The sequence below is a fragment of the Misgurnus anguillicaudatus genome, chromosome 1, assembly GCF_027580225.2.
Source record: "Misgurnus anguillicaudatus chromosome 1, ASM2758022v2, whole genome shotgun sequence".
In the NCBI taxonomy this organism is placed as follows: domain Eukaryota; kingdom Metazoa; phylum Chordata; class Actinopteri; order Cypriniformes; family Cobitidae; genus Misgurnus; species Misgurnus anguillicaudatus.
This window is the reverse complement of record NC_073337.2, coordinates 29,562,279-29,584,307: the sequence shown is the minus strand read 5'-3', so window position 1 is coordinate 29,584,307 and position 22,029 is coordinate 29,562,279. Positions and strand designations below refer to the sequence as shown.

The following is a 22,029-nucleotide window of genomic DNA, read 5'->3' as shown; positions in this document are numbered from 1 at the left end:
TTTTCAAATAATTCAAAGGACCGGAGTCAGTTATTCCACGGTAACCACAAAAATGGCTCTGGTGTCTATTTTTAAGACATTTAACAGGCCAGGTGTGCAGTTTACAGAAAAATAATCAACACCCGTGGAACAGTTCTCAATAAGGCATTCAACAGGCCCGTGGTATAATTTAAGATAACACACTATTTGGATTAATCATTTGTAAATATAATGTCATATGTGTTATTAAAAGACTCATTTTAATATTAAACTGTACCTGTCAAAATAATTTACAGCCGTGTGTTATTAGTTTTGAGCGGTAGTTAACTAAAAAGAACGAACCTAGGAAAGTCACGACTGGCCAATCAGAATCGCCAATCATGTGAATCGTTAAAAAACGTACGATTATTATTCAAAAACAATAAAGACACCCCACCCCTAACCCCAACATCACAGTGGTTAAACAAATCATACAAAACCGTATATGAGTGTGGTCGTACGAATTAACCACCTAGTAAAATTTGTACGAATTGCCATGAGATTGCGTTGGGAATATAAAACTACAGGATCAACGTTTGTGTCAAACTATTGTGTAGTCTTTTATATAAATTATTTTTATTCACCTGTTGACTGCTTAGAACTTGTCAATCAAAATATGCGTATAACTTTATTACTGTAATTACTATATTACTTTATTTTGGTAACTTTGCATCGCATGACCTCAACTTACTTGTGAACAAACATGGCCGTGATTGATTAAGTTTGGAATATAAAGAATGTTTCCTTACAAAAATCCATTACTTTGACTCAAAAGATATTTAATAACCATATGGATTAGTTTTTGATGGGTGGGTGCGCTTTTTGAAGATTTAAATATGGGGCACTATTCAATGCCATTATAAAGCTGAGAAGAGCCAAGATTTTATTTAATATAACTTTGAGTGTGTTTGGCTGAAAGAAGAAAGTCATATACACCTAGGATGGCTTGAGAGTGAGTGATATAGGGGCTGATTTTTATTTTTGGGTGAACTATTCCTTTAAGAGCATTTTTCCAGCTGGCTTATAGTTCTGCGTCACATTGCACAAAAATGTTGCTATATACGGGACGCTTTTTTGTGTATATGTGTGTGTGTGTGTGTGTGTGTGTGTGTGTGTGTGTGTGTGACCTGCTTCATGTCTGTCAGACCCTTGTGTGTTTTGTTTATATCTCAGATCTTCACTCTTACGTGCATGCATGTCATGTGCTTCATTGCTTTTTCTTTCAAGGCCTCGAGGACTTTCACTAAGTGCGTGCAGGTTTAAATAGTCATCTGATATCCTATCAAAACATCATTTCATTTAAAAGCTGAGAAAGATTTGACATTATTGCTGTTTCTGTGCAATACTGCATTTATTCAAACTGGCATTAAATGAAAAATAACAGGCAGGTCATTCTTTAAAACTTCTCCTTTTGGTCTCTATGGAACAATGAAAGCATATTTACATCTAACGCATTAGCAAGACACTTTTATCCAAATCGACGGTGTGTAACAAGGTATGCATTGTTTTAATCAATATGAGTAAACCCGTTTACACAGCTAACACAATGCTCTACAACAGTGGTTCTCAAACTTTTTCCGCTTGCGGGCCCCCTTGTGTACGGTGCATTCCTTCGCGGCCCCCCCAAAGAAAATTTATGAAAAAAACTGTTCTAAAATGTAACATTTTAATTAAACAAAACATATTAAGTTATACAGAGTAGTGCTGTTGGTTAGTAGCCTTATTTTTTAGGTTTAATTACACAGAATTCATGATAAAATAATCATAAAACGGGGCCCCCCCTGTCACCATCTCGCGGCCCCCCTGGGGGCCCCGGACCCCAGTTTGAGAACCACTGCTCTACAACTATGCTATGAGCAAAGCTTTTTGTGTGAATTGTTTCTTTAAGTATTATTATAATATGCATAATTTTGCCGTTTAATATCAAATGACCTTTTTGAGTCCGTGCATACACATCTAAAGTATTTGTGTCTCTTCTTGTTTATTATATTTTGATTGATTAGTTTGTCTTTCCCCAAACAAAAGACCTCAGATTTACAGTATTTTATATTCTCTCTAAAAGAGACGTGTATGTGTGTGTTTGTGTGTGTTTTTGTGCATATGCTTGTGTGGGTGTAGGTTGAATATTTCCAGAGTCAAACTATCTGGTTCACACAGAAGCCATTGTCTCCGTGTCTTCTGTGATCACAACCATTTTTCCGTCTCGTCCAGGGAGACTCTGATGTTTGTTTGGTTACCCAAACTACGCCCGACCGTCACCTGAGGCCCAACACACGCTGTAGAAGTTCATTCCAGCTTCTTTGGGTGATGACATGATCATGTACAGTATAGGGCAGGACAGATCTTCTCAATGATAAGATAACCAGTAAATGGGTGGGCCTACTACTGTACAGCATGTAAATAAATGTGACACTGCCTCTGAAAACCCAGCGGTTTTAACGTAAAGATCATTTTGTGAAAAAAATAATCTTGATGTCTTTAATGTTGACTGTAGTGTTTTGTACTCAAGACAATTTTTTGATGGTCTTGGTCTCGGACCCGACTGTCTTTGGTCTCAGTCTTGTCTTGGTCTCAGAATTAATGGTCTCTGGATTTTATTTCAAGACCACAAATGCAGGAATTTCACCAAATTAACAACATGGCGCCAAGTAAATAATGACAAGATTTTTGTGCAAACCTCTTTCTTTCATCATCCATAACCAGACAGAATAAATAACAACACAAGCAGACTAAAGCTCCAGTCTGGAGAGAGAGGCATTTGGGAATCATCACTGAAAGAAAGAAATATGAAACGCAAAGGTCAGCTTTGGGTTTAAACTAAAGGAGTATCTGCAGATGGGTGCGTGTTGAAAGATTTCTTTCCAGTAATTCCCAGTGAAACGTGGATTGGGGGGTTATGCGTCCAGCTCGAGTCCTAAACCTAGTTTATGTCCTCCAGAGTTAATGTTCTTCCCATCCATCAGGGCAGAAAGTGTGATCTTCACACCTGGTCTGAGGGTCTGAGTGTAACCAATACCAACTAGACTGGAATTATTGACTTTAGCACTAATAGATGCGCTGGGGTCCAGCATGTACTTGGCGGCGATGCCAAATCGGGTGCTGAAGTTTTGATTTATGTTTTAACATCATTAAAGGGGACATATCGTGAAAATCTGACTTTTTTCATGTTTAAGTGCTATAATTCGGTCCCCAGTGATTTTATCAACTTAGAAAATGTGAAAAAGATTAACCCAGTAACTGAGTTTTGGTAAACCATTCTCTGCAAGCATGTGAACAAATAGATCATAAAAATCTGGCTCTCATTGTGATGTCAGAAGGGGATCTTATTATAATAATACCGCCCCTTAATCTGCACTATCCAACCAATTTAGTGCAGAGAGAGAAAATAATTGACAGCACAATTGAGTTTCAATTTCAATAAACCGCCATTATGGTGATCAGTGTTTGCATTTCATCAGCTCATTTGCATTTTAAAGGCACATCTACAAAGTGGCATTTTTAACATGCTATAAATTAGATAAAACTTCACATATGTACTCTAGGGACAACAAAGATTTGTGAAATGTCCCATTTAATGTGATTGGATGTTAAACTTCTGGCTTGCTGGATTATCCAAAAAGAAATGTCAACAAAATTAATACATTAGATTAGATTTCACAGGCAGGATCACAAGTAAATAATAAACAACAAAAAATTATTAGAAAACAATAAGACTGAGTCAATGTAAAATACAATCATTAGTATGCAACATGCAATATTTTTTGGCAAAATAAAGTTGTTAGAAAGTTTCTTGCAGGAAAACTGCACTATACGTGATGCTGCCAAACTGATTGTGTTCATGGAGGGGAACTCCTTGCTCCAAAATTAGCAGAAGGATTTGTTGAGTAAAGTATGGCTTGCATAAAAAAGAAAGTCTTCAATCTTATAGACCCAGCACACCCACAGATCTTTGGCTGAACGTCTTATGTATAAGGCGCACTTAACTGGAAACGCTAAAGTAGATTCAAAGTTGTATTATACAGGATTTTTGTAAGGTGTGTGTCGTGATCTTTAACAGTTAGTGTAATCTAGATATTTTAATGCGTTTGCCATTGTTGTTATAAACTTTGAAGATGTTCAACGCTTCTAAACATGACTTGGAATAAAGCGAAACGTGATTGGTTGGTTTACGTGTCAGTCATATCGCCTCTTGTGCGTTCCTTTGCCATTCAAAGCATTCCCAGACCTTTAGTATGAAGGCTACAAGAGACTGCTGTGTTCACACCAGACACTTATGCAACATTAGGCGAAAAGTGATTTACATGTTAAGTCAATGCTAAGATGCGATAGACTTCCTGCGGCGCGATTGTGGCGAGTGAGGCAGCGCAAATGACGTAGTTGAAAAATGACGATATTCGCGCCGTGTTTACTAATCAGGAGCTTGCTCTAATAGTGACGTGATTATGATGTAGAGAGCAGAGGCACACTGAAAAAACATTCATTTAATTTACTAAATTTTTTAAGGTAAGTGGTCACAATCAATTTATTTAAGCTACATTTATACAAAAATATTTGAAAACAAAAAACTTTTGTTTAAATGTAGCTTAAATACATTTATTGCAAGCACTTACCTTAAAAAACAACAATGGAGGACAAAATCATTGTTGCTGTATGTGGACACCCGGAGCTGTACGACATATCTTCATACTTTTATAGAAACATGAATAAAAAGGATTTTGCTTGGAAGAAAGTGAGTGAGAAGGTCGACAATCTGATAAGTTGTAAAAAAAACTCTCTTTAAACAATTTGAGTTATATATACACAGAGACTAGCTAAAGCGGGTAAATTGAGCGTATTCACTTCTGATTTTCACGCGCGAATGAAGCGAATTAACTCAAAATGTTCAAGCTTCCAACTACTTGTGAATAAGCAATTTATTCGCTTCATTCAATCTGCTGTATACACACAGTAAGGGTTACCCAACTGGGGTTTGCAACCCCCTGGGGGTTTGCGAGGGAATTGCAAGATTTATTTTATTTGTTAAATCTAAATGTCATATGACCATTACACAAACCTATATCAGAAAACATATCGTCGCTGCCCGATGAAACTCACGTATGTCCAAAACGGTTCTTTTTCAGGAAGTGAAAAAAACATTGTATTTCAAAAGCAGTTGAATGTAGCGTTGTCATACTTGGTACGGCATCTTTACATGTAACCATATTCTTGCCAGTGTAATGATATAATCCACATTTGACCAAAATTGAGTTTAAATGGACATACGTGCATATTGTACAGTAACAGTGTTCGATATGTGTTCTTCCGATCATTAATTAGAATTGCCAAGTCGCGTATTATATTGACAGATGAATATGCTCAGTTTATTAAATAGCCTACCTCTTGGTTTATTAAATACGTTTCGTTTATTTAATATTAATTATACATTTATTAACTGTCTCTTGCAAACTATAAAGGAATAATGAATCAATACACTGACATGGTAATGCTAGACAGATACTTTGTTTGCACAGTCCTACCGTAATGTTGTCACTCCTAGACGTACGTCTGGCGTCAGGGGGGAAACGTTTACCTCGATGAAGGAAAGTCAGTAGGTACGTTTACATGCAACCAAATACCCGGCGTGATTGACAGCTTTGACACCAAATGGATATACGTGAATATCAGATGACATGATTTCACAACTTTTCATTGGCCATTTAGATATGTGAAGCATACTGTATACGGAAATGAACCTGGACATTCAATCCGTTGAAGAATCTTAAAATCGGCAAAATGGACATACGTGGTTTTCATCGGACAGCGACGATATGTGAAATAGACAGATACATTTTATGTACCAATAAAAAGGGTCCAATAACAGGTAATAATAACAATAACGATGTAAAATAATATTGATAAAACTTTAAAACGGTTGGAAATTAATGTTTTGATGTTTAAACATGCAAATGTGCTATTAAATTATACAAATATTTACTTAAAACCCCAGGGTCTACTTCAAGTAAATAGTTTTTTTCAAATGGTTTCAGCTGACAAAAAAGTTTGAAAACTCCTGATGTAGAAGAATATAATTTTTATGTTGTAAAGGTAAATTTACTAAACGTATGTGGTGTTTTAGAGCAAAATCCTTTTGTTTACCAGTCTGGTGGATGTGGAGTTTAATAGTAAAGTAATCAATCATCAACAGCTGGGTATCAACACTCCGTGTAACAACAACACTACATGTGTTTCTCCTATAACAGTGGCTTTATGAAGAACTATTCAGCATCTGTTTCATTGACTTTATCTATACTGTGGTTCAGCGGAGGAGCAGACCTCCTTTAATCACTGAGGAAATTCCTTAAACAGCAATTTCCCGGGAAATCACATCACATTATTCTTTAAAGTGACCTGTAGCGAGTACATTTCCATTGCATGTATGGAAACATACATTATAAATGCATAAAAGATCAACCAGTACATCAGTTACAGCCCCATTGCTTTATTTTTTGTTTATTATTTTTCCTCTGTGTTCCTAATGAGTTATTTCCACATCTCCTCTCTCTTTTTTTCACTGTTTGGTCTTTTCCCGAGCTCTGATTTCATGTTTGTTTTCCCTCTCATTTTGTGGTTGCGCTGTATCCGAGCAGCCTGGATTTTTTGGCTCGTGTTATCTACGATTCCTCAAAACTCGGAGGGTTCGTTTGTCGCTCTGTGTAGTGTTGTCGGAAGGAAACGTTTCGTTCTGACATCTTTCATTAAACATGTTTGATTCAAGCTGTTTTGCTAGCACCATATGTTGGAGAATCTACAGTACCAGTCTTTGTGAAGATGGCACAGAGATATCATGTTTTTATTACATAGTAAATTATGGACAAAACCAACAATTACGTAATGAAATAACTTATGTAAGAGCTGAGCTGTTTCATGGCATTACAGTGTGATATGCTATACTATTATGTATGTGCTACTAGCATTTGTGACTTACAATAAGCATAATATCATCCTTTTCCAAGTGTGGTTGTACCAAATGTACATTGACTTACGTTTTCATACACATTCATATTTCATGCAATATAATATTGACGTGTTGACAAGACTTATACATTAATTTTACGTATTAACAGCTTTACAGACGTGATTTGTATGTAAAAATCATGGGCATTGGCATTTCTTACTCATATTTATGACGTGTTTTCAGTTGTATTTTCTGACTTATTTACCTAATAAAATGTTCATGGCTTTCAGAGAATTACACAATATTAAACAAGACTACACTTTAAAACTTTATGGGGCAGTTTTCCGGTCAAGGTTTAGATGAATCCAGCACTAGCTCATAGTTATATTAGAAAATGTAAGTAATTTTTACCTATTATAAAAAATATTGGTGTGCATCTTGAGACAAAACATTGGCACATATGTTAAGATATATCAGTAAAGGTTTTTTCAAACATGCATTTTAGTCTGGGACTAGGATAAGCCGGGAAACCGCCCCTATAATGAATAACATTTCTGTAATCATTTAACCATTTTGTTATATTTAGCTTGTTTGCTATGACACACAAAAGGCGTTTTCTCCTATGCAACAATATTTACACCAAAACACACCATAAATTCACAAAAGATGTTCATTTGATTCATTCGCTGTAATCCACATCTTTAAAATTTATAAGATTTTGAGGAACATATTCAATGTTTAACGTATTTTAATTATTCTTGATATATATTAAATTAATCAAAAACTGTGTAGGGGGGCACAACAACCTGTTTGGGGGGGCACGGCCACGAATGCCCCCCCTTGACGCCGGCCCTGTTCACATTGCTTTACAGCAGTGATATCAAACGCTCATTATCTCTTGCATGCTGCATCACAGATTTGCGACATTGACGTCTTTCAGTCGATGTTCTTTTAAAATTTGACAGAGAGAAAATTTCGGATTAACCGATTAACTTTCTTGTCATGGATTAATAACTTTAATACTTCTCTGTACTTCATAAACTTCAGAGAGGACCGCGGCTGCAGCACATCTGCATTTAACTACTTTTGGTTCTGCTTTTGAAAATTTGCAATAAATAAATTATTGTAATTACACTTGTCTGTCTGTCTGTTATGCTTTTTATTTCTAACACTACATGATTTTAATAAACTGTTTTGGGTAGGACTTTATTAGCGGCTTAAAATATCTTTTAAATGCTACATTGTTACTACAATTTTCCTACACATTTCTGTCCGTTACGTTGCATAAAACAGTAACATTATAAGTATAAAATAAGTAACACTATCGATAAAATGGTTAAAGGGAAATTATACAGGAATCTTTATGGTATAAAAGATTTGTAAATGTTTTACGTTTTGTAGCTGTTAAGACATAATAATGCTACAATTAAATGTTACATCTACAAATATGTCTACATTGTGCGCTTCAGCATCTATTTAAACATACAAAAAATATGTTTTGTGTTTTTGAAAGTTACGTATTAAAACTACGTATTAACAGTGAGGCCATTTAAAAAAAAAATACATAAAGAGGGAAAAAATTATGCAAAAGTAGGAACCTCTCTCTCCCTTATCAGGGTTTCCCGCACCACTTTGCAGTTCGGGTGGCCCGCCTAAGCTGGGAAACTCTAGCGCCTTAACTAGGTCGTCAAAAAAAAAACGGCCGAAAAGATTCACGCTATCTATCATCGTTCACCAGACGTTCTACAAATCTGCTTCAGTTTGTGTTTATTACCCTTGTAGTTTTACTTCGTCACGGATCTATTCCCGTTAGAGGTATCTGTTAAAAACATTTAATTCATTAATAATCTAGTATGTGTTCATTTTCTGTCATAGTTTCTTCAAAATTAAGCTTTATTTGAGTGTTTTAAATAAAAGTATTTTCATCATGACGCCCTTTTGATTGTCATGCCCCCCCCCGGCTCCAACCACCCGCCCAACCCTACCACCTTAACTAACCAATTTTCTGCGGGAAACCCCGCTTATATCGCCTCTCTTAACCCCACATCTCAAATTCTTTCTTCATTTCTCTTTCTGTTGTGCTTGGCTCTGATGCACATACAGTACATTTCTGGATCAATCTTCTGTAAGCATCCACAGGAACCTAAAAACCTTGTCCACAATGTCCGCAATCAGCACGCAACACGCTTTGTTCCCCAAATGCAGGAGAAAATCCCAAAAGTCGGATCTTAAAGAGCAACAAAGTCTTTTTTGATTACAGCGAGCGATGCATAATGAGAGAAACAGAGGTCTGGCAGGTTTATATTATATGATGGGAGGAATCAGATTACCGTCTGATCTCTGCATGCGTACTGCAGTGTTCGGTGTAGAGAGCACCACTGGGGGTTGAAGCAAAGTCAAGTCTGATAAAGCCAACGTCCTGATTGAGTTTCACATGACTGTGTGTTTTATTTAAACTGACCTCATTCCACAGATCCAACATCAGGATGACATCATGCCTTTGGCGTTCAGCTGGTCACTGACTGCATTTTGATTCATGCTCCATGCTGTAGTTATGAGTCCTCTGACAGGATAAACACTCAAACAGGGGAATTTTGTGCGATTGTTGGGTTTAAAAAATGTATGCAAATTATTTGATGAAGGGGTTGAAAAAGCTTTAAAAATACATGCGTTTAATAATGGACTCATTTTAAGTTTTGAGCATGCAGGCTCTTCATTGGACAGATTTAGTAAATTTCCACAGTGATGTGCACGCTTTTCTTTTCTTTTGGTAAGATATATTTCACAGAAATGATTGATGATAATTTTTTCTTTATTAGGGATGCACATCACAAAATTTCTGTGCCGATACAGTTTTTGCTTATTTATGACATCGATACCGATAAATACCGATAGTTTTGCTTTTTACTCTTTCTTTCCAAATATTATGTTATGAAATCCTAGAATTGCAGACTATACAAATTTCAACTCATTTGTCATTGAAACCCAATTCAAAGTAATCACACAGTTTCAATTCTGATGCATTTTTCATCTCTTTTGATTTCTAAAATATAATCTGTTCTGATCACTAGATGTTTTTAAAACAATCAGCCGATGTCCGAAAACATGCTTTTATCGAGTATAGGCTGATATATATATCAGTGCATCCCAATTTATAATACATTCGGTAAAACGGTCAAATGTTTGAACGTAAAAAATTGTGTTAAAAATTAAGAACATAAAACAATATTATTTAGTTGGCTCTTCCCATGCTCTTTCCTCGCCATTGACGAGTTTTATTGTAAATTAAGAAAATCATTTGCATAAAAAAGTGTTCTTGATGAAATTTTACGTTAATCTGCAATACCGCACTTACCCAATTTATGAAATACTAAAGCCAAAACGTCATTTACTAATTTTAAACTCTGTGTACACTGAAAAAAGTTATTTTCATAGTATTTTGTAAAAGTTAAATTTTTAGTATTTTTGTCTTGTTTTCAGTATAAATATCTAAAAATTCTTAAACTAAGATGCCCTTTCTCGACAAGCAAAACGACCCAAGAAAATAAGTCTAGTTTTTAGACCAAAAATATAAAATTTAAGTGGTTTTGTGCATACAATAAATTAAGAAAATCTGCCAATGGCGTTTTCAGCCGCGTTTAAAAGTTTTGGTGTACACAACCCCTTAGGATCCTAATTTAAGAATTTGTAAATATTTTTTACTGAAAACAAGACAAAAATCCTAAGAAAATTTTTCTTAAAAATATTTTTTTCAGTGTATGTTTTGATAATTGTTCTGAATCTGATCTCTAGCAAATATCCTTCATATAAATGCAATTACTTCAGCTTTTTGCTGAAAAATTTAATTTTTAAAGAAGAACTTTAAAAAGAAGAGTTTATAAGCAGAGAAAAAAATATAGATATGATAAAACGTATTTTTTCCCCCCGGTTTGTTTGTTTGTTTGAAGGTAGAGGGTCTGTTCTTTCATTTGATATATTTGTAAATTTATATATTTATAGAAGAAAATTTTCCTGCAGGGCATTTTGTGAAACTTTTGTAAAAATCACACAAAAATTTGTCAGGCAACTTTATTAAAAAATGGCTGGCGGGGAATGAGTTAAATGGGTCCTGTATGTCAACATTTAATAAATTGTGCCAATTTTTTTTTCCGGGAAAGCATGTGCAATAGCCAGTCGATATTTAAAAAATCTGTTTGAATCTTTGAACAAATTCGTGCCCTAACTGTAACTAACTGTGATGTGTTTGTGTGCGTTTTATTAACCCATGCGCTCAGGGTTAAGGTCGTCCTGTTTATTTTGTGCACATCTGAAACTGTAAAAACTATCAACACAGCAGGCAAACAGAACAAACAGCGGGCTGTGAATCTCAATGGATAAACAAAGGACGGCCCGACGGAGGCCAAGAAACCAAACACGCAATGTCGGGTTGGGCTAGGTGAAAAATAAACACAGATGTTGTCATTATTCCAGCCAAGGTAGAGTTGTGAACTCACATCTGGCCCGAAAGCAGGTTTTTCTCAACAAGATTTGGCTCTCGTACACAAGCCTCAGTGCCAGAAATCAATATATTTTGTTTATTTATCACTTGTGAAACAATAAGACTCCATTTCTCTCATTGCAGATAGTAAAGCTATAGTGGATGGCAACCTGAAGCTCATCCTGGGCCTGATATGGACCCTTATCCTGCACTACTCCATTTCCATGCCCATGTGGGAGGATGAGGACGATGAAGATGCAAGGAAGCTGACGCCCAAACAGCGTCTTCTGGGCTGGATCCAGAACAAGGTCCCGCAGCTACCCATCAACAACTTTCACAGGGATTGGAGAGATGGCAAAGCATTGGGAGCCCTGGTGGATAACTGCGCCCCTGGTGAGTACAACTACAATTCGAGTTTAATAGATCAAATTTATTCAGATTTAGATATTTAAACATCATGAACTGGCAATAGAGTCACTGCACAGATAGGGTAAACCGAGATGTTTTTGCATATACATGCAACCAAATGTTCGTTCATATCTCAACATACGGTCTTAAACCGTAACTATACTTTATTAACTCTTTCCCTGCCATTGACGAGTTATCTCGAGTGTTCCTGATTAATTTTATATGTTAATCTGCAATACCGCGATTATCCAGTAGATGGCACTTACCTAATTTATGAAAAAACTGAAGCCAAAATGTTATTTACTAATTTTAAACTCTGTGTATGTTTTGACAATCAATCTGAATCTGATCTCTAACAAAATTCCTTCACGAAAATGAAATTATTTTAGCTATTTTGCTAAAAAAATTATTTTAAAAGAAAAATACCCATATTTAAGAGTTTACAAGCAGAGAAAAAATATTTTGTTAGTTTGTTTGTTTATTGTTTGTTTGTTTAAAAGCAGATGGCCTGTTCTTTCATTTGATATATTTGTGTTTATATATTTTTAGAAGAAAATTTTCCTGGAAGGTATTTTGTGAAACTTGTGAAAATCACAAAAAATGCCTGGCGGCAAATGAGTTAATAAGTTTAATTAGATCCATGTAGCAGTAATTTTGATCAGGTAAACAACCACAGATGTCTGGATGTTATGTTGCGGTTACTGGATCTGAAAATGAAAGCGTCAGCTCATGACCTCACTGCAAAGATGAAAGCCAAGATAAAGCAAAATACAACCTCGATCTAAAACAAGCATTCATAAATCAAATATATCTGGATAGGTTTCAGAGTTATATTAGTGGAAACCTGCATAGTTCAATAAGGGTTCGATGGAAAAGTCAGGTCCATCTGGAAATGTGGGTGTCCATCCTCGTCCACACTGTAATCAAAAGCAGTCGTTGCCGGCAGTACTCGGTCATATATTACAGAAGGGTTGGAAAGATCCAATGAAATGAGAACAGAGCTGTTTTAAGCCATTACGTTATTTTGGAGAGACTTCTGGAGTGAGATTCTGCTCTACAGTTTAACCCTAATACCATAATATATATATCCATTTGGTGACTTATATAATCTGACAAGGAGAGGAAAACTACCAGTTTAGACTTTTTATTTTTTTGGTTTTGGCACATTAATATAGAATTGAACTACTGTGTGTTGGTTACATCAGACTTTTGTGCTTCAAATGTGACTCACCCAGCCAACCATAATATATTACAGGTTTGACTTTTTGCACTGATGCTGTGTTCAGCAGATTAGCAAGTGTTGATATGTTTGCATACATTCTTTGACAAGAAATGTTAAGATGTGTTGAAAAGACACACATTATTCACATTAAATACACACAGTGCTGTCATTAGCTGAACTTAATGTATTTGATAAAGATAACATGTGTTTGTGGTAAATACTATATTGACTTCCCCACCCATACACATACATTAAAGGGATAGTGCACCCAAAAATGAAAATTATTTCATCATTTATTCATTCTCATGTTGTTCAAAACCGGTATAAATGTAATTGTTCTGATTAACACAAATTAAGATATTTTGAAAATGTTTATAATCAGATCTGGGGCACCATTCACTTCCACTGTATTATAATGCCCCAGATCTGATTGGATTCTTTAAAATATCTTATTTTGTATTAAGCAAAACAAAGAAATATATAAATGTGAGTTTTGAACAATATAAGGGTGACTTAATGATGACAGAATTTTCATATTTGGTGAACTATCCCTTTAAACCCTGAACTACATTGCTATTTAGATTTTGTGTAAACACATATTAAAGAATGCTTTATGAAGAAATTATGACGAAATTTTGCAGTGCAATGTTATATTTTTATATGTTTTTAAAATAATTGTAAATTGAAAAGCTGGATCAGGTAAATTTCTGACAATAAAAAATAAATGTAGTTTTTTAAATTTAAATTTTTTCAAAAAATCTAATTATTATCAATCAAACTGCAGTAACTAAAAAAACATGATAATAATAAACATGTTTTAACAAAAAATTATTTCATTTTGTTTTGGAACCAAACTCTTCAAATAATCTTTGACACATACTATTGAATGTTATAGGTGCGTGTTGTCCCAGTTAATGAGACGCTGTCTGTCATCTAACTGCATGAAAAGTGTCTGGGACTAAAAGAGCAAACATGCATAAGTGAAACCACATGCTGCTGTATGCATTCCCTGCCAATACACACTTCATTATATTGTTGTGTGTGCGTAAGGCAGAATCCGCATTAAGTTTCGCTTAACATGAGAGATTTCATGAAAGAACAGTTAGATAATAATAATCCAGTATTTCTGTTTTTGGATTGTTTTTGCAATATTTGCAAGGTAATATTCATATTCCTTACATTTATTTTTATTGACATTTTTTGTGTTAATAAGCTTAAAAAGTTAAATATTAAAAAGTAAAATTTACACTGACACAATGTTTGCTATTTCAAATCTATACAGTACTAGAAATGCATACTTAATTTAAATTGGTATTTTTTACAAGAATTGGATTACATGATTCATTGATATAAATAACAGTTTACTTTCAGAGCTGGCGTAATGATGCAATCGGTCAGAAGACATACAGGAGCCAATGCTATTTCACAATTAATTATCACGTATCGTTTCTTCTGGTGCCAGTTCTGAGTTTTATAGTGGATGGAGATCGCTTTTGCACCTGTTCGTCATAGAAATCGATCCTTTGACCTCACTTGGTTTTGTATGCTGTGTTTTACAGTATATTATATAATACATGAATCAATCAATCAATCAATTATTTATTATCAATTTATTGAAATAACAATAATAATAAACTATATTTTGTATAACACCTTTAAAATGTACTTCTCAAAGCGCTTTACAGAAAAATAATAATAGTAAAGAAAAAAGAAAATAAATAAAGTAACATGGTAAAGATAATGAACTTATTAAATAGAAAAACAATAAAGGAAACACTATACATAAAACATAAAAATATATATATATTCTGGTTGAAAAAACAAAACTCTCTGTTTAGCATTTTTCTTTTCTGTAAAAGTTATATTAGCATAACAATTTAAACAGCTGAGAATTTAAAATTTGGACCTTAAGCTATTATAAAGTGCAATTGATGATCCATATCATCCCAGCAGGATTTAGGAATGTTACAAAGTGAAATAAAGGAAATCTGATTTGATTTGATTATCTGAATCATGACCTACACTTTCAGGGTGGTAACCTTTTAAAAAGTACATCCTTGTACCCAAATAGTGCATATTATTACTTTTTTAAATGGTATTGGCACAGTGACAGCTTTTTTTCTGAGATTGTATAGAAACAGTTCTCATTTTACTTCTTCTTTGTATACATTTATCAAACCCCGTAACATGATTTCATATCCACAAATAAATTAGATTTCGATTGCAGAATTTCAGTGTGGTCACATTCAAAATTTGTTTTCCTCTCCTGTAATTTTATTCAGTGAATATATTTCCACACCGAATGTTTGTCTTACCTTTGGCTTCCATCTTGGATCTACAGGGATGTTTAATTGCCACTCTTGGCAGCTTTAAGTGTATTAAAATCCTCAAAATGTGTCAGTGTTAAGAGGCCACCCAATACAGATACTCACCGTCTATGCCAAGTATGAGGCTCGCTGGTGGATCTAGGGAAACAAAACCAGATCAGATATTAATTTTTGGCAGGCGTTGTTGAGTCTTGCGGTTTAAGGGTCTCTGGTTCCATTTGAACTAAACGCCTCTTGCTCTTTAAGTTTAATCCTGAACATAATAACTGAAGTGTTTTTATTTCAGATGGCACCTAGCGTGTGTTCAGGAAAGCATTCACTGCTATAAGCCTGACCGCACTTGGAAATAAGCGAATGCTTGTTTAAAAAATATTTCTGGTCAACATAAACTAAATGGATTAGTTGATCTTTATGCCCTTACGAAATGTTTAATACAAAAAAAACACATGGTGTGTATTTATATATACATAATTATTATACACAATACACACACATATATGATGTAAACAAAAAACTTTTATTCTGCAAATTATGTTGCGATTAATCGTTATGCAGCTCTAAAGCGAATGCACAACCTGTGTAGTATATTGCCGTAAGTGAAAGAGTTAGTAAACTAATGCACAAAAAAGTCTTTTAATGTGGGTTTGAGTCTGTTTATATAAATTTTCTTTTCGTTTTTCTCCATCTAAGGCCTGTGTCCCGACTGGGAGACATGGGACCCAAGCCAGCCAGTAGAAAATGCAAGAGAAGCCATGCAGCAGGCTGACGATTGGCTCGGTGTGCCTCAGGTACGAACATGCACTTGTATTGATGTCAACAAAGTGTCCAAACCATTTCAGGAACACTGTATGCTTTTATCAAATAGACCATCAATCCAGGAGGAGAAATAAAACAAACTAGAAGTTTAAATGACAAGCTGCATATTTCTTTATATCCCTGTTGGCCTCCCTCGCTCTCTCTTTCTTTAGCTCTGTTAAATACCATATACAGCTATTTACAGATAGCTCTCAACATTCTAGTCTAGTGTTATATATAGCAGGACCCTTAAGCAGTAGGACATAAAAGATGGGACTGAGCAGAGCAGTGAAAGTCAGCTTTTAAAGTTTAGTGTATGTCATTGTGTGCATCACAGTCTAGAGTTGTGTTTATATCATCAGTCCTGGCAGGAGCAGTACATTTATGCATTTAGCAGACGCTTTTATCCAAAACAACATACCGTGCATTCGATCCATACATCAGTGTTTGTTTTCTTTGGAATCAAACCAGCGAGCCGTGCATCTTCCTTTGTTTAGGAAGTGTTTATCGGACCCCTGCTCCTATGTAAGGGCTTCCAGCACTGCTCATTTAAGGTGTCTAAATAATCTGACACACCCAATTCAGGTCATGAAGTCTCTCCTAATGAACTGATGAGATAAACCAGGTGTGTTTTATGTGGACGACTTCCAAAATGTGCAGTGCTGGTGGACCCCCAGGAGTAGGAAATTGAGAAGTGGCGCTCCAGGAATCTAATTGGAGCCACTCCTGGTGAAACAGACTCATGTGCACAGCAGATGCTTCAGATTGTGCACAGACTCTTTCCACATTAACACTGAATGTAGAGCTTTAACTTTGATCCGTTTCGTCCAGGTGATTGCTCCCGAGGAGATCGTGGATCCCAACGTGGATGAGCACTCTGTGATGACCTACCTGTCTCAGTTCCCCAAAGCCAAACTCAAACCTGGTGCCCCTCTGCGGTCTAAAACCCTACACCCCAAAAGAGCCAAGGCTTATGGGCCAGGTGAGGCTGACAGTTTATGATAAACAATGGTTATATAATATTCCACCTGTTCACATCTAGATCTTGACTTCTAGGCCTTGACTTCTAGACCTTTACCTCTAGATCTTCATCTCTAGATCTTGACCTCTAGGCTTTCACCCATAGATCTTTATCTATAGGCCTTCCCCTTTAGATCTTCATTTCTAGATCTTCACCTCTAGGCCTTCACCCCTAGATCTTTATCTCTAGGCCTTCACCCCTATACCTTTACCTCTAGGCCTTCACCTCTAGATCTTGACCTCTATGCCTTCACCCCTAGATCTTTATCTCTATATCTTGACCTCTAGGCCTTCACCCGTAGATCTTTATCTCTTGATCTCCACCTCTAGGCCTTCCCCCCAATATATTAATTTGTAGATCTTCTCCTCTAGGCCTTCACTCCTAGATCTTTATCTCTAGGCCTTCACCTCTAGGCCTTCATCTCTAGATCTTCACCTCTAGGCCTTCACCCCTAGATCTTGACCTCTAGGTCTTCGCCTCAAGGCATTTGCCTCTAGATATTGACCTCCAGATCTTCATCTCTAGATCTTCACCTATAGGCCTTCACCCCTGGCCTTTACCCCTAGGCTTTCACCTCTAGGTCTTCATTTTTAGATCTTCACCTGTAGGCCTTTACCTCTAGGCTTTCACCTCTAGATATTAGCCTCTAGATCTAAATCTCTAGATCTTAAGTGTCTGCTAAGTGAACCAATTTTCTCAACCTAACACCCCCCTTCTCTCTCTCTCTCTCTCTCTCTCTCTCTCTAGGTATTGAGCCCAGAGGTAATGTGGTTTTGAGGCCAGCTGAGTTTGTCGTTGAGACTGTGGAGGCTGGACTTGGGGAGGTGCTGGTCTACATTGAAGATCCAGAAGGTCACACAGAGGAGGTTAGTATCAAGCATCATCTAACATCTAGCAGTTCAGACTCAATAATTAAACTCAATAGTTCAGTAAGGAGCAGATTCGTGTTTTATCCACTGTAAATATATCTTAATATGTTTTACAGGCCAGAGTCATTGCCAACAACGACAGAAACAGAAGCTACTCTGTGGTCTATGTGCCAAAAGTAGAGGGTCTACATAAGGTACCAATCAAATCCGAACACAACAATTTATTTTCACCGGTGTGTTGCTATCAAGATGGATCAGTTTCTACACAGCACACTTGGCTCTTGAAAGCAGGCTGAAGATGCTTTGTATGATGCTCGATTGTGACAGCAGAAATGTTGTAGGGTAGATGATCTTCATCTCTGACAGACAGGGGTGTTTCTGTCTTCCTTCAGGTGAAGGTGCTGTTTGCTGGTCAGGATATTGACAGGAGCCCTTTTCTGGTCAATGTGTCAAAAGCATTGGGAGACCCAAACAAGGTTCAGGCACGTGGGCCTGGCTTGGAACCAGTGGGGAATGTGGCCAACAAGCCCACCTATTTTGACATCTACACAGCAGGTAATGACATCATAATTACATTTGCTTTTCTAAAAAGAAATATATCACAGAATATAAAAGTATGTAGACATTTTGAACATTTTAGCTTTTGACATTTAACATTTTTGTTTATGAAAAGCTTTCTCTTGTTCATGCAAGGCTAGCTCGAGACATTTCATGTGTTTGTGACCCCTCAGGTGCCGGAGCGGGTGATGTCGGTGTGATCATCGTGGACTCTCAGGGCCGAAGAGATACAGTGGAGATTATTCTGGAAAATAGGGGCGATAGCGTTTTTCGTTGCACCTACGGCCCCATTCTAGAGGGACCTCACACTGTGTACGTGACATTCGCCGGCCAGCAGATACCCAGAAGCCCTTTCACCGTTCACATCTCTGAGGGTGAGACCAACATGCTGTTGTGGTTGATAGAATTCTGATCTGTTTTTATGCAACAAATTGATTGTTGTAGTCAGATACTTGCTGTAGCCTTCAAAAGATTTTGTCCGTTATCATTTTTTCAATTCAAGCTTCCATTGAAGGATGAAGAATATTTAACTCACAGAAAATGTTTTGCTTAGCCCGAGGTTTGAGTGTTTGCTGTCACATTCACATTATTTAACAATGTAGCCTTAAATGCATCAAGAAAACAACAAGTAGTAAATGAGTACATGAGTACCAATGGCCTTAACAAGAAAACTCCACTGTTGGAACTTGAATGCTTGTTGTTTCTTCATGCATTAAATGCTCACATTTATGTAGAGTGGGTATGAATTCATATCTTTCTAAATTGTCTACACTTTTATAAATAAAGGTTCCCAAAAGGTTATTCGGGCTGTATGGTTTCATAAAGAAACGGTTAAACAGTTCTTTGGATGTTGACCTGAAAGTTTCTTTGGGGAACCAGTGATGGTTCTTCTAAGACTTGACCTTGAAGAACCCTTTGAGAGCCTTTATTTTTAAAAGTATACTACCACTGCTGAAAAGACCAGCTTCAATTTCTGGTTTAGACCACCAGTAGATCACCATTGTTGCTTACTGGCCAGGCCATTAAGAATGCTTACCAATGAAGACATGCCAATATCCAGTACCAGATATCAGCACCAAAATACAGAATTTGCTGGTCTTTTAAGCAGAGGCGTTATCGCTTTGTAAATTTGTTGACTTACTATATTTCCCCCTTTAATGACTTCAGGGTTGTTCGATTGACAGCATGAAAATACCCTGATGGTACCGACTGAAACATGGTTGTTTGGTTTGAGCTCTGTGTGTCTTCTGCTTCAAGGGTCTCCTCCACCCTCCCGTTGATGACGAAACGCTATATTGTGTTTCTCTCCTTTCGCCTGTCATTCTAGCTCCTACGAGCGGCCGGCAGATCGGCTCCCCGGTTAACATAATTCCTCAGTCTATACGCACACCACCCTCAGAAAAGGGCAAGAAACTCCCTCCCCCAACTCCACCCAAACCCAGGCGACCAAGTTAGTACGGGCCACCCGGGGGGCGTGGCTGATGCCTGCTCGAGCTTGGTCCCGCACCCTTTCTTGTCTCTTTCCTTCCCCACCCTGGATGTGTCCTCTCGGGCACATCGACCTCTGGCTCTTGGCATGCGCTGGCACTTTGCCCGCTTCGGCAGCTAAACAGGAAGCTTATAGACAGACAGGAAGTGATGTAATGGAGTGTGTGTGAGTAACTTAGTAGTAAGTTACTTTGTCTTGTTTTTAGCTAAAAATTCTTGAAACAAGAAAAATTGAGCTGAGAAACGAAATTGTGCAAGCTATTAAGATGTATCTTTGGTATTTTAAATAATTTAAATTTTTCTTACGCAACTGACAAATAGTTTATACAATTTTATAAAATTGTTACAATTCCCAGTAAGCAATAGCCGTCATTACACCGTCTAGGTTAACTATAGACTCAATATAGTCCGGCAATGAATAACCCACTTCTAGCCAAAATAAACTTGAAATTGGTTACATGTGTTGTTTGCCAAAATAACTTGTAAGATGTCTGATATTTCATCATGTAAGCAAAGGCACCAGTGTTTGCTTTCATTTATTTTATTTCATTTATTTTTGGGCTATGGTTAGACATCTATTACATTTCCACTGAAAGCACACATTTTGCCTTGTTTTAGCACATATGTTTCCGTGTTTCCAAAATTGCTTGAAGGGAAAATAAGTATTAGTGGGCTACGAATAGTCATAATATATTTTTAGTGGAAAACAAGACAGAATGTTGATGAAGAAAGTGTTTTCTGCAACAAATAAAAAATTTAGACAATATGGTGAATGAATGCTGCATCTTGTCAGAATAAGACTCTGGCACTGATCCTGGACAGACACTCTTTTGATTTTATTTTGAAGTAAAAAATTAAGAAATTGGTATCAAATTATTTATTTTAACATTGAACGGACCTTAGATTCAGTTCACACCTATAATTTTAAAACTAGATTTGTAATACAGACAGTATTGTCGTGCTTGAATTGGCTTTAGAGAACCAATGTCTGAGTGTCTGTCTGGGTGTAAAACGTTCATCTCAAAAGATCAATGTCTTCATCACATCATCTCCAACATTGTTTCATCAGTTTTGGTCATGCCATTCAATAAATACTAACTCTAAAGAATTCTTTGATTATTTCTGAACAGAGACATTACTGTGATGTAACTTTATTGCATAAATTAACTAAAAAAAGGGAAGAAACAGATCTAGTCAGATCTGTGAAAGAAATTGTTATCCTGGCAAGCTGGTTTAATAGACATTTTATTGCATGAATGATCTCATTAGTAAACTTAAGAGTTAAACACCAAAGCCCTGCTAGTAAGCCACAAATTATGTGACATTTTATTAGACTTGAATATTGTTGAAGAGTTTTAATCTTTTAAAGCTGGTTCTTGCATTAAAACATAGAGAAAGATACTTTGCTATATCTTTTTCATACACACTAACCAACTTGCTTGTAGTTTTCTTCATCTTAGTCTCACTGTCTTTCCATGATGTTGATGTATGCGTTAGGACAGAAACGGTCTGAATGAGATTGCTAATAACTTTGTCTTTTCAAAGGAAACCTACTTTCATTCGATGTTCTTCATTGCACAATACCTTTGGCTGTATTCGTTTTGGTCCATGCATAACTTTATACGGCAACTAATATCGCCTTCGCCTCTTGTATTTTTTAACAAGATCAAAAATAACACTTTTTACCCTTTGCAGCGAGTAATCCAAATGCTTGTCGGGCCATCGGGCGTGGCCTGCAACCCAAGGGCGTGCGTGTGAAGGAAGTTGCAGACTTTAAGGTGTATACAAAGGGGGCGGGCAGCGGAGAACTACGCGTTCAGGTCAAAGGGCCAAGTACGTGTGGAACTCTTAGAATTGCTATTTTTTCTATTTTAACATTTTATAGATTTGGTTTGCATTTTTAAATGTGTGC

At 36.4% G+C, this 22,029-nt stretch overlaps 1 protein-coding gene across 1 annotated transcript in view; it reads left to right on the top strand.

Annotated features, from left to right (window-relative positions):
* Positions 1-22,029, top strand: part of flncb (filamin C, gamma b (actin binding protein 280)) — a 64,813-nt gene that overhangs the window by 14,864 nt on the left and 27,920 nt on the right. Inside the window, exons 2-10 of the mRNA XM_073869288.1 lie at positions 11,574-11,822; positions 16,077-16,174; positions 17,013-17,163; positions 17,950-18,068; positions 18,188-18,265; positions 18,464-18,626; positions 18,803-19,003; positions 19,957-20,079; positions 21,813-21,950. Coding sequence (XP_073725389.1) covers positions 11,574-11,822; positions 16,077-16,174; positions 17,013-17,163; positions 17,950-18,068; positions 18,188-18,265; positions 18,464-18,626; positions 18,803-19,003; positions 19,957-20,079; positions 21,813-21,950 — 1,320 coding nt within the window. The remainder of the gene's footprint in view (positions 1-11,573; positions 11,823-16,076; positions 16,175-17,012; positions 17,164-17,949; positions 18,069-18,187; positions 18,266-18,463; positions 18,627-18,802; positions 19,004-19,956; positions 20,080-21,812; positions 21,951-22,029) is intronic.